Raw genomic sequence first — 13,657 nt, forward strand, 5'->3', positions numbered from 1 at the left:
TTTAAGAAAAACAACAAGCAATACTTGCATCTTTGTTGTATGTCTACTACCATTTTTACTCCTTACAAGAAATCAGGCCTGCTTTAATAAAAACTCTACGAATTAACTGCCATAATTGTCTTGGTGTGAAACAAAGCTGCTTAGGAAACACAATTAAGCTGTGAAAACACAACCCTTACTGCTTTACACAATAGAAACATACCAAAGTTATAAAACACAAGTTACTACAGCATAATAAAAAAGAAAACCACATCACCATTGAACAGTTTGTCTTTATTATTAGACTTTTGTGTTGTAAACACTGAAAACTGCTGCAGAGGGCAAATGAAAGAAGCAGCTCCATTTATCCTTTTGCATGAGTTAGTGCATAGTTTTAAATGTTTAGGAAAAAAAAATCAAGCAAACATTTTAGCATAAGCTGCCTTCTCTTTCTCCTTTTGGGCTTTTATCTTCTGCTTGATTTTGAGTGTTTCTGTCTGGATAGCTGTTTGAAAAGAAAAATCACAATAGAGTTACAGTAACCAGGTACTAGCAGCAAAAAACCTTGTCCCTTACTTTGTCTCACCTGGTAAAGTAATCACGTAGAGGAGCACACCCCAAAGGTAATATTGGTGCCAACACAGAATTTAGAGCTAAAAATCTCACCCAATTAGACCAGGAAATTAAGCTAATAAGAGCCCTGTGAGACAGGGAGATGGTTCAAGAGGAATGTTGTTGACCTACATAAGCAGGTTTTCCTATGCAACAGAAGCATCACTGCTGTATAAAACCAGGTTTTCCACCTCAGTGGGCCCTGTCCTCAATACATCAGTGTCTAAGAAAATTAGCATTTTAGGCATCCCACTGGTATGAATTCACAGTAATACCACCCTGGCCTGGATACTTTGTTAAATTCTTAACAGAATTTATAAAGAAACAGCTTTATTTTTACCTTTGTCTTCAGGGGCTATTTCATGAGCCTTTTTAAGATCAGCCTTAAATAAGAGAGAAAAACCAATTAGTGTTCTGATGAAATTTTTAGATTTAAGGAGAAAAAAAAAGTGATCGTTACCAATGCCTCGTCGAGATCTTTTATTCCCTGCCATCCTTGAGCCCGTCTGTAGAGAGCTTTAGTATTTGCTGGATCTATTTTAAGAGCCTGTAAATTTAATAAAATTGTCACGTTAACATTTCATATACTTCACAGCCTCCCATCTCCACAAATTCACACCAGCAGACAATCTCCCCAGTTGGTTTGGGGGTAAGCTGTCAAAACAGTCACTGTGCAAAAAGGAATGCTATAATGCAGCACATTGAACAGCTAGCTAATCAGTTTCAATACCACTGCACCAAAACTGGTCTTTTGTGAAGGATGAGCATACACGAGGCTAAACCACAACAGCTGTGTGTGTATATATAGCTAGCTGTCAAGGCAAAGGAGTTGCTGCAGTTCAAATTATCCTAACCTTGAGTCTCACAGTACAACTATATTGCAGCTCCTTCCTTCACAGCAAAAAAACCTCAAATGGCATCATAAATAAAACACACAGATTTCCTGTAAAGCTTTTTTTCACTGTAGGCTAGAAAGATACGTGCAAGCAATCCATCTCATCATGCTTCAGGAACCTTGCCAAGTTCCAGCCATTATGCCTTTTTTAGCTGAATGGTTTCAGTAACATGTAAATGCCAGCTCTAATACGACAATATCCTAATAGGAAATAGAGTGGCTGGGCAAAGACATTGTTCCACTATTTCACTGCTTAGATTATTTTTCAAAGTACCTCAGTGAATTAGGCCAGCTAGCTCCTTTGCTACCTTGCCTACGAAGATCACATTCTTATTGCAGATAGTTCTATAGTGTGTCTTTACCATTTTAAAGAATACAGTTTCTCAGTCTTCACAGGAATGTGTGACTTTATTGATTTAATTTACTAATGTTAAATCATTTAATTAAGAATTACAAACATTAGACAATGCATCCATGTTTTTTTAATCCCTTCAGTACTGGCTGTTAACACAAAGGAAGTATTAACTCTGGGTGCTTCTCCTGGTCTGCCTGAGCCTTGAGCCTCTTCTGCATCAAGATCAGGTGTCTGTACTGTACACACATTAGTAGCATTCCTTGGTTTTAGCAAAACCATTGTGCTTACAGCTATTTCAAAGTAAGGTTGGTTTGAACAAGTTCAGCTGTTTGCAATTCCTTATTTACCCCAACTGATGCATGTATTGCAGGTTATTAATTTAAATTGCTTTTGGCCTTAAATCATAAAAGTGAAAGTGTATTGTTTCTCATTAACAATTACCTAGAACTCTACTAGATCATTTTAGGGAATGTGCTCTGATTAAAGCACTGAAACACTGTTTAACACTTGTTAGGAGACATAAGCTAAATACCTTACAGAAGTTTATTACAGCTACAATTGTTAGGAGGCATAAGCTAAGTACCTTACAGAAGTTTATTACAGCTACAGAGTTGCCTTAAACAATTCTGTAATCTTAAAAAAAGGAAGTATGGTTTTCCTCCCACAATGGCCAGTGTTATGATTAATAATTTCTATCTGTAGTACTTAAATGTTTCCATTTTTACCATTTTCTAGATGACAGACATCACACTACACAGTTTTATTTTTTCTTTCCTCATTCCCCATTTGTTCATTCAGTATATAGGTTTATGAAAGTTTTCCATGTGGTAACACCATCAGCAGGCTAGAAAGGAGGTCAGCCCCCTAATGATCTCTCAAGCACAGACTAGCTGAGACTCCTGCTTTCAGCATAAAGCCCTAGGAGATGTTGCTCAGCATCCTCTGCTAACAGATAAGAGCATTCTTTACCTGTTTCCTTCAAAATTTCAGTTTTGCTATTTAAATTTTACTCAGATTTACTAAATTGTCAGTATGTCACAGTTCCTTTTCCTTTTTTTCTTTAATTCTACTGGTTTTCTTTTTTTTCCACACTTATCATTACCTTCTTTCTTTCTTCCTATTCATTTCACCACTAAGCCTACCTGAAAGGTTATTTTTTTAGTTAGACACTTCACTTCAATTAATAAAATACAAGACCATCGAATCTAAAAGCAAGTAATATATTTTCTTCATACTTATCTTCCATAGAAAAGTATTCCTCTTTCACTGAAGACAGTTTAACTCTCTGTAATATAAAAACTGGCTCTGCAAGCCAAACTAACAATGACCTGCATTCTTCCTGGCAGTAAGCAACACCCCTCTTCATTTGTTTAGAATGTTTCATTTTCATTTCAAGATCTTTTAAAAATGCCACATACTGGAAAGCTACTAATAACTTCACAATGAGCTTCTACATAGTTTACTTTCCAATCACAAGTTTGTCAGAAGACTCTTTCAAAAAAGTTTGTAGTTTCAGTCTCCCTTTTCTGTATAGGCTGATTGTTAACCAAAATACTAAATGCTGAATTTACCTCTGAACAGTTCTCAATAGCTCCCTGCCAGTCAGACAGTTTTAGTTTACAAGCGCCAATGTTTAAAATGCAGCTCAAAGCAACAGTCTTTAACTTCGGCTTGTCTGACTCCTCTGCCACTGCTTCAGAAGCTTCGACATACCTGCAGGCAAACAGATTCACACAGAACATGTGTTAGAGCTGCAACTTCCTTTTTGTCCTGCCCTTAGCTATCTTTCCACAGATATGTGTGAACTGACCTATCCAAACTACTATTTCTAAAGCAGCTTCAATTCCACTACTACAAATATTTATTAAAATCAATATACACAACCCACCCTGACAAAATAGATTAACTCACTGGTGAATGTTTCCCTGTAACTCCCAGTCCTCCACTGTACTAGCAGCATTCTTTTTCTTAGACAAATGCACTATTCTAGACAGCAGAAAACCATTAGAATTTATCTCAGTGACTGTTTATTCTCAAAAAACATGTTGCTCATCAGTACTAAGAAATCAACACCACCACATGTCCATAGGAAGCTTCATCTCTTCTTCAGTTCCCTCAGTAATACTTCAATTTGATTAGGCATTTATGGCTTAAATCTGAACCTAATGACTTCATAAAGGGGTGTGGTTTATGAGCACTGGTAACACCACCTTTTTTCCAGTGTCACCCTTCATAACTTTTCCTGAACTTCAAAACTGACCCTGGTTCAGGGCTAAGCCACATCAGTTACTGCATCTCTTGTCTCAAAAGCAAACTGATAAGCAAACTGTACCTCATTCTTCTTAATTTACAGTGTGCTAATGCTGCCAGTTTTTTAGTTCAAGTGGCAAAGGTCTGTGGTGGATACAAAGGTTCTAGCTCTTTAATGGCCTATCAATAGAACTTCTGTGAATTTTATTAAAAAATAAAAATCAGGTGCTTGCATACATTCACATTCTAAGCACACCAGGACTAATGCAGTCTTTGCAGATCAGTGCCTAAGTCCAATTTTTGCATGCCCTATGTTTGGAGTCTTGCATGGTTTGTGTACAACTTGATCACAGAAATAAGCAGTACTTAAAAAGTAAGACAGTCCCTGTGATTTTTCCCCTGACTGGGTATCATGGAAAATATAAGAACCAGAAGAGAGAGAAAAAAGTAAAAAAGTAAGGAGAGTTATAATACAAATCAGTATTATGTTCAAACCAAACAGAACACATGTATAATATTTATAAATCACACCAAAACATGAAAGACTGCAACCATTCTGGAAACAAAATTAGAGCCTCGAAGTCAAAGAAATCAGTAGGATGAGTATCTAGGGAGACAACAGGAAATAATATTTTTTTACAAAAAATGGTGTCAATTCTAACATACAAATTTTTTTAAAAACGCTTAGAAGCAATAAACCAAGAAAAACAGAAGGTTATAATGCTTACTGCTGGTAAAAAGAAAAAACAGCATTGCCAGATATGGTGTCTTAGGTGAATTGTACATAAACCACAGGAGATACCCCAGGAAGAGCTATTCTGTTCCTATCAGTTCTGGCCAAGTGCCAGCTAAAGTACACCATCCAAATAAACTATTTGATTTTAAGATACAGTAACACGAAGTGTCCAGAAAAGTGTTGCCTATAAAGAGCTGGAATGATCAGATTTGTTTAGTCTAGGAAAGTTACTATGTTTTCCATCTACAAGGTCAAACAGACACCAAAGAAGCTCAAACTGGAAGAGTCTTCACTGGGTATGCTGAAAAGTGAGCAAGACAACTAATTGAAAGGGATGGCATAATTATACCTGGTGTTTACCTAAGAATGGGAGGAGAAAATGGACAAAGATCCTTAAAGATCCATTCCAGCCTATTTTATGTGTGATTTCCAAAAGTTTAGAATAGAAACCCTATTTACTTTGGGGTTTCTGTTGGTCTGTGATGGGCTTTCTGAGGGCATGGGGAGACACTGCAGCTTGGGTTAAGATCTGTAATTAAAGGATTCATTTTATGCTTTAGAAATACAACATTTATTTGGAATCTAGTCAGTTAAAAACTCAATGAAGCATTAAATACGCCTCTATTTTTTTCATTATTATTAGTGCTAGTTAACCAGAGATCCTTAAGAGATAGGGATAAACATCAGTGTAACTTAAATAAATGGGTTTTAGGAGATGTTCATATATTTAAAGCAAAGAGCATGAAAAGAAGAAAGGAGGAGCATAGAAACAAACCAGAAAGACCATGATTTTGAAGGCAAGTCTGAATTATACATGGAGTGAGGACAATGGTATGGTGCCTCAGGGGAAAAAAAAATCAATAAGGGTCATGTTTCTCTTTTGAACTTAATGCCCTACATCTACTGTCTTTTTAGAAATGAGAGAAAAAGTATCTCACTCCTTTGCTGTCCATTAACTACCCTGTATACTATTGTGCTTCTCTTCCCAGTTATACACCAGCACAGCAAGAGTAATAAAAAAGGAGCATTTAGTCAGTTCTAACCAACAGTTCCTGCCTATAGCTCTTACCTAGCAATGAGCAGAAGACCTACTTGAACAAGTAGCTAAAAATCAACCAGATGTTTTCCAGATTCAGAAGGCTCTTCTTTAAGAAAAGATAAGAGCACTGCAACGGGCACTTTTAAAAGGCACAAATCATTGCTTGATAGCAGTACTAATTGGGGTTACAGGAACTACCTGATTGAACAACGATAGCCTTACCGTAAACTTTTACTATACTTTTTAGCTGCCATTGCCCAATTTTGCGATTTGAAGAAAGTATTTCCTATATTCTTTATGTCTTCCGCTATGGCCACAATCTTGTCAACCTAATAAAATAGATGGAAAATATAAAGTATGAATGTACTTATGAAAGAAGTCTTGAATTAACTAATCTTTAACAGCCATCCTCTTTCAAGGATTTTAAAATCTTAGAATAGATATACTCCAATTTTAGACAAATACTCGCTTCAAACCACTTCTATAATATTCTCTGCTTCAACACAAATGGCTGAAAGACAAAATCCCAGTGGGTTTTCTACAGTATAAAAGGTGAGAAAATACCAGAGACAACATAGGACTTCAACTCTTTGCCCTAAATGCTGCTACCCAGACACAGCTATATGTGAAGGTGTTGACCACTATTCAAACAAAAGAAGATACAACAATCAAAGTATTCAACCAAGACTGTCTTATTCCCAGGAAAATGTTGTCTTCTCCTTCTCAAAACAGTATTAAGTCACGCCAGCTCTGTACATTCTCAAAGTGGAAGTCATATCAACACAATTCTCCTTCTCTCTAAACACTTAAAACATCCACAGGAGGAGAAAAAGAACAACTGGCTTTCTTTATCAAATCCATCGTTTCTATTTCCAGAATGGTATATGTTTCAAGCGTAGTTACTTTTCCAGTGGCAATAAACAGTTTAAAATTACTGCTATCTATACCACAGTTGTCTTAAGCTCTGTCAAATGTACATATTGCCATATACTGTCAGCTTACACTTCTACCCTACTGCAATTATGACTGTCACAGTGTCAGACAGTATCGCTACAGTTTCTGTCACTGGTCTATTTGAACAAGTTTAAAGTTAAAGGAGGCAGGCACTGCCAACTTCAGTTCTTCACCACATCAAATGCTATCCAAAAACATTTTTACAGTTGAAATGCTTCTCACTAGCCAAATAAAAGGAGTTTCTGTTTTCTAGGTGTAATGGGTTTTTACTACTCTGTTTTCTAATTCTGTATTTGGAAACTACACATGCAGCTCCCTTTTTTCCCCCTCTCACAAATTATTGGTAAAACTATACATGTAGCTTCCTTTTTTCCCCCTCTCACAAATTATTGTTTGATTTACACAGTTTGTCTAGTTCACTTTCATCATAAAGTAAAAATCTGCAGAAGAGCTGCTTTCACCAGTCTGCTCCCTAACTCCCAACAACAGACCTTCCTTCAATTTGAAGAACTTGAAAAGCAAACAACTACTGGGAATTGAGAACAACTAGCTACATGTAGCTTCCTTTTTTCCCCCTCTCACAAATTATTGTTTGATTTACACAGTTTGTCTAGTTCACTTTCATCATAAAGTAAAAATCTGCAGAAGAGCTGCTTTCACCAGTCTGCTCCCTAACTCCCAACAACAGACCTTCCTTCAATTTGAAGAACTTGAAAAGCAAACAACTACTGGGAATTGAGAACAACTAGCTTCTTCCTTCAATTTGAAGAACCTGAAAAGCAAAAAACTACTGGGAATTGAGAACAACTAGCTCTGATGCAGTAAAAATCTTTTTAAAAGGTTGATCCTTTATTATTTCTAGTAAGTGAGGCAAAGTCTGCTTAAGGGTGGATATTTAAAAAATTGCACAAAAAAAGTGTGTAGGTACAACATTAAGTTAGTCATCTGCAAGATGGAGTTCTAGTAATTGCAATTTGACACTACAGCACAAACAAAAGTAAAAAGAAACCAAGAACAGAAGAAATATGTGACAATTTTAAGTAACTAAAGTTTTGGTTACTGGGGAAAAACACTGGCTGCAGTTAGAACTGAATAAAAAGAGACAGCAATCCCCTCCCACAGCATTCTCTTTCCTAAAACAGAAAGTCACCATTAAATCAAGACCTTGATGAAACAAAGTCACCATTAAATCAAGACCTTGATCCATTAAGAAAAAAAAACTTAGTAAGCATCATCACAGACACTGTGTAACTCTAATTTCCCACAAGTCTTGCATTCTGCAAAACACCTAAGAAGAAAAATACTTACATCTTTCAAGTCTATATCTGAATCTTCAGGAAAATCTGGATGAGCATCTCCAGATCCATCCTGGGGAACAATTCCCCAATCGTCTCCTTCCTTTAGCTCTCCACATTCAGCAATGACACACAACTAAAAAAAAAAAAAAATAGCAGTATTGCTTATTGAGACAGTTTCGAAAAAAAAGCCGTAACTTCCAAGTATTCTTTGAAATTTTTGAAGTTCAGTAAAAAGGCTTTTTCATGTGTTGTTTGGGGGCATTTATTTCAGAAACCCATCACATCATTAGGCTATCCTCATCATAAGGCTTTTATCACACCAAGTGGTGTGTTCAGAGGAGCAGCATTCCAAGAACACCATACCCATGCTTCACGGAGAGGCTGGGACAGGAGCTGTCAGCAAGCTGAGCTGCAGCAAAACACACGACACGGAAGTTCTACTACACTATAGAAGACAGCTCTTTTTTAAACTGCCAAGTCTCTTCAAGTTGTAGAGGTATAAAATTTTTCAAACACCCACAAACTGACATGACCTACACACTCGATTGCTTTTTTAGAAATATGACATCTTCTGTTTATAAGATTTACCTATCACTTAGGTAGGGCTGTGAATTCCACCTTTTAATTTCACCACCCTTTCTACACTTCTAGCAAAGGCTTCCACCCTCACAGCTATGTTGAACAATAAATCATTTGTGCAGGGGAAATTTACAGCATACTAACAAAAGCCTCTTAACAAGGACAGTAAAATGGAAATTAACACTGTTAGTAAAAATAACTGGCTAACATTTAATATCTCTAAACATATCTCTAAACCAAGCATTTAGAAGAAATGAATATGCATCATATAATGGAATAATAAGTATCATTCCTAAGTGCTTTGGATTTTGTTTACCTTAGCAGGACTTTCTCCTTTTACTTCAACGTTTTCCAGTATTTTAACTACACCCATTCCTTTGATCACTTGGCCAAACACCACATGTTTTCCATCCAGGTGAGAAGTAGGCACCGTCGTAATAAAGAACTGAGAGCCATTAGTACCAGGTCCTGCATTTGCCATGCTCAGCAGACCTGGTTTATCATGCTGCATTGGGGAGGAAAAAAATCACAATCAATACATAAAAAACATATAAACAAATAAATACATATTCATAAGTAAAACATACAAATAAATATATAAACCTATAAATAAATAAAACATATAAAACTACACCAAAGATTCTGTAAGGCTACTCATATACAACTTGGAGATATTCAAGAACCATCTCCATGCACTCTAGATGACCCTGCTTGAGGTGGGTGGTTGGACCAGATGATCCACTCTGGTCCCTTCCAACCTGACCCATTCTGTGATTCTGTAAACCACAGTTACATACAGTTGGCAACTAATTTTACCTATCATGACTGAAGAGTGCAAATGCCCAGCTCTGCATCTTTACTTGCCACCTAACAATCTAGCAAGCACAGCTACCTGTGTGACTTGATGTTCTAACAACTGTCTGCTGCTTCTACACTCAATCCCCTGCACAGCTGCTGAGTTTCTACAAGTCACCTGAGAGGCATGTGAAGCTCCTCACTGGATTGTTCAAGACCACTGAGCTCAAGAAACAAAGCTGAACACCACTTAAACCAGCTTTAATGTTACACTGCCAATATGGGAATTTATTGGTAATTTTGTAAGGGCTACGCACAAAGTATGTTGTAGAGCAGTGGGGTCATGTTACACTGCCAATATGGGAATGTATTGGTAATTTTGTAAGGGCTACTCACAAAGTATGTTGTAGAGCAGTGGGGTTTAGAGGACTGTGGGTTTTATTATTTACAGTTTGGCATTTTGGGGTTTTTTAGACTCCTTCAGTTTCCTAGAGACATGGTTTTTACTCTGTTGGGATTTTTAACAGTCTAGTTATTTTTGGCTCATGCTGTCAGGCTACAAAAAAAAAAACCCTGTTAAACAGCCCAATAGAAGAAGATACTGTTTATCTTATTTCCCACAAGTACTTTTTCCTTTTTTGAAATAAGAATTATCTTGTTCTATCACACAGATTTTTTACTTTTCATTTGTATTGCAAAAATTTGGTTTTGTATGTGTTGTGAATCTCTAGTTTAACTGGTATGACACAGCCATTAAGATACTATTCTCCCCAAGTTGATCTGGTTATTAAGTGCAAGGAACTCTGTTTAATAAAAGTCAGTATGTTACACGAAGACACTGGTACATGTCTGAAACATGCATGCATGATACTATGGGGAGGAGGGGAAGGGGGACAAAATTATGACAGCACAGAAACAGAAATTGCTGTGAAGCAGCAGAGCTCGATGGGAGGTTGATTAGTCTGAGACAAGTCTGAGACAGCTGTATTTAAGCATCTGGTTTATTCCTACTTTTACTACCAGCTTAAAGTACCTGTTTTCCCACACATTGTTTGGATTTCCATGGTGGTAGGAAGAGCTCCTTTCCTGAGCTGTCTATCTGGTCATACAGCACAGTGAGTCTGAATCTTGCAACCAGGATTTGGCTTAGGAACTCTGGGAAAAGGTACAGCTGAGGGCTGGAGTTGCACCTAGCCAAGACAATGATACTAGCTTTGTCTGTTCAAACCTTGAAACTCATCCTAGGAGTCAGAGATGGCAAATGACAGAGAGAAGCCCATGTTCCACAGCAAGAGAAGGCATCTGGTAGGAATGGAGACTGCAGGAATGTATCTGACATACTGCATTGTAGTTCCTGGCAAACATGTTAAACAGAAGGGTTCCCCCATAGGAGATTTCTGCAAATACCATTTCAGGCTGGTCAGTGATTCACTGCCCAAGACCTGTAAATCTTACTTTCCCCCACATTACAACACATGCTAGACAGCAACGGTTTGTGAACAAAAAGCCAAGTAAAAGTAAGTTCTGGTGTTCAATCTTCACACTTAAACACAACTCCATTTCATCTGGGACCAAATCTCAGTATTAGTCCTGTGATGAGAGTTCTCTATAAACAGAACTGTTGTCACTCATACATTTTCTTGCCATCAGTGTTTTGAAAAACACTGCAGATAGAGTGTCTTTTCCATGATGGTTTCTGCTTGTCACTTGTAAGCTTACAAAGCAAGTATAAAATGGTCTGGACAAAATCGGATTCTCTGACAGATTCAAGGATTGCAAAACTATGCCATGGTAACAGTGCTTGGGGACTGTGTAAGTTGTACTGCACAGCCATTAGCTGGGTAAGTGACACCAAGAAAAGCCTAGTGAAATTTATCCAAGATGGTAAACTGACAGTTTTGCAGTTTACTGCAATTTGAATTAATCCAAGATGGTAAGCTGACAGTTTTGCAGTTTACTGCAATTTATAACAAACCATGCGAACAACAAAAGAACAAACAGCTCCAGTGTCTCCTCAAGTGTCAACAAAAACAACCTCTTGTTTGAGACAGTAGTTAGAGAACACTTTCCATGACTGCTAGATTCACTGCAAGATCCAGTGAGTTTCTACGTAAAGGCATTTCAACTCCCACTAAAATCCTAAGACATTTGGCAAATAGACAACAGGAACTGAGCTCCCAGACTGTACAAGATCCAAATGAGTTCTTCAACTTATCTCTGGCTCTTTGACAACATTTGTTATAGCTGAGCAGTCAAGAGAAGTGCAGAAATGGGTATCATTTGCATCATGTTCATAATTACCTCCAGATCTCAAAGAACAACCAAAAAAGTAACAATGACACAAAGTCTCCTTCCTCAAGAGCTAGAGAGCCTGTGAAAAGTACCAACACAGTAGGGTAACATTTAGCAGCAATGCTATGGTCCACACCATACCAAGTGTCAGACTTCAGAGAACATGTCTTGCAACTGTAATCATCTCTATGACGAACACAGGATTTCCAGCTATTGCTCCAAACTTAAGTCCTCTAAGTCCTATGAGGAGCAGCTGAGGGAGCTGAGGGTGTTTAGTCTGGAGAAAAGGAGGCTCAGGGGTGACCTGATCACTGTCCAACTACCTGGAAGGAGGCTGTAGCCATGTGGTGGTTAGTCTCTTCTGCCAGGCAGCTAGTTAGTTTCAAGCTGTGCCAGGGGAGGTTTGGGTTGGACATCAGGAGGAATTTCTTCACAGAAAGGGCTGTTAAACACTGGAATTGAATTCTCAGGTGGTGTCACCATCCTTGGAAGTGTGCAAGAAATGACTGGATGGGACACTTAGTGCCATGGTCTAGTTGACATGGTGCTCAGTCAAGAGTTGTACTCAATGATCTCAGAGGTCTTTTCCAACCTGACTCTGTGATTCTATGAACTTGGTAAAGGATTTTGACATCTGATTAGTGGAGGATTGCCGTATTTTCTTTTCCTAAAATACTGTTTGGAGGCAAGCACAATTGCAGTCAGAGCTTTGTTTTAACCATGACATCTGGAAGTTTTTTAGTCAGTGTTGCTGAGGAGTCACTCATATAGTATCACATACAATGTGATATGAAAACAGTTAATGCCAGTGCTGAGAATTGTTACTCCTACAGCAGCAGGTGTCCTGGCTGTTGTAAGGAATACTTGCAGAACATGTTATTTTTGTTGTTTCCAAGTAGTATTCCTACCCAGGTTCAAGACACTACTACTGATAGTTCAAGCACAGGGGACTGACTTTCTCCAGTCACACAGCGCTTTACATACAGTTGAGAACACAGATGAACACTTAGAACAACTATTACAGCTGCCACGTTTCACCAGAATACCTAAGACTGCTACCAAAATAAGTATGTCACAGTGTACAGGCAATCCTTAAATCTGGAGATCTTCAAATGCTGCATAAATTGTAGGGTTAAGGGACACAGACCTGCTGTACAGTATGGTGAAAAGCAGCCTTCCTCCCTTTCTGGACTATACATATTTAAAGAAAAGCAGGACTAAAATGCCTAAAAAGAATGATTTAAATATACAGAGGGCAAACATTTTGTCTTCGGCAGGACTAAAATGCCTAAAAAGGATGATTTAGATATACAGAGGGCAAACATTTTGTCTTCAAAAGCATAAAAAAGTCATCCTTATGTCAAAAGACTCTGGAGGCATCAACTGCATTTGATTCTGAAGACAGAGAGAAACAAGAAAAGGCACAGGACACATCCTGAGAAAAGTGGTGTACAAAAACTGTACTGGTGTGTGTAAAGCACATGCACCAGCAGCTCTCCTGCTGTCACTAGATGTTGATTTTGGGGACAGTGTTACAATTTCCTACTCTTGCAGCACAGCTCCCTCCTCTCTTCCTGCAGCTCAGGTGACAAAACTGCTTCTGGGACTGCACTAATGGCTGCAAGTAATGAAATACTGAACTCAGGCACCAGAATGGGAATAAGTAATGGGAGAGACAGGAACTTCTGGTATTGAAACTGTGATTATCATGTTCAAGGTTGGATAGGGCTCTGAGCGACCTGGTTTAGCAGAACGTGTCCCTGCCCACAGCAGGGGGATCAGAACTAAATGATCTTTAAGGTCCCTTCCAACACAAACCATTCTGTGGTTCTGTGATCTCTTAAAATTACATCCTCAAATGCACATAAAAAAA

General features: G+C 38.0%; 1 protein-coding gene across 1 annotated transcript in view; it reads right to left on the reverse strand.

The window, feature by feature from the left end:
- Window positions 1-252: 252 nt before the first annotated feature.
- PPID (peptidylprolyl isomerase D) overlaps window positions 253-13,657 on the reverse strand; it is a 14,733-nt gene continuing 1,328 nt past the window's right edge. Inside the window, exons 3-9 of the mRNA XM_009073103.1 lie at window positions 9,014-9,202; window positions 8,129-8,251; window positions 6,089-6,195; window positions 3,413-3,554; window positions 1,052-1,138; window positions 932-974; window positions 253-484 (exon numbers count right to left, since the gene is read on the reverse strand). Coding sequence (XP_009071351.1) covers window positions 396-484; window positions 932-974; window positions 1,052-1,138; window positions 3,413-3,554; window positions 6,089-6,195; window positions 8,129-8,251; window positions 9,014-9,202 — 780 coding nt within the window. The 3' untranslated portion in view covers window positions 253-395. The remainder of the gene's footprint in view (window positions 485-931; window positions 975-1,051; window positions 1,139-3,412; window positions 3,555-6,088; window positions 6,196-8,128; window positions 8,252-9,013; window positions 9,203-13,657) is intronic.

Source organism: Acanthisitta chloris, unplaced genomic scaffold (assembly GCF_000695815.1).
Source record: "Acanthisitta chloris isolate BGI_N310 unplaced genomic scaffold, ASM69581v1 scaffold13614, whole genome shotgun sequence".
Classification (NCBI taxonomy): Eukaryota; Metazoa; Chordata; class Aves; order Passeriformes; family Acanthisittidae; genus Acanthisitta; species Acanthisitta chloris.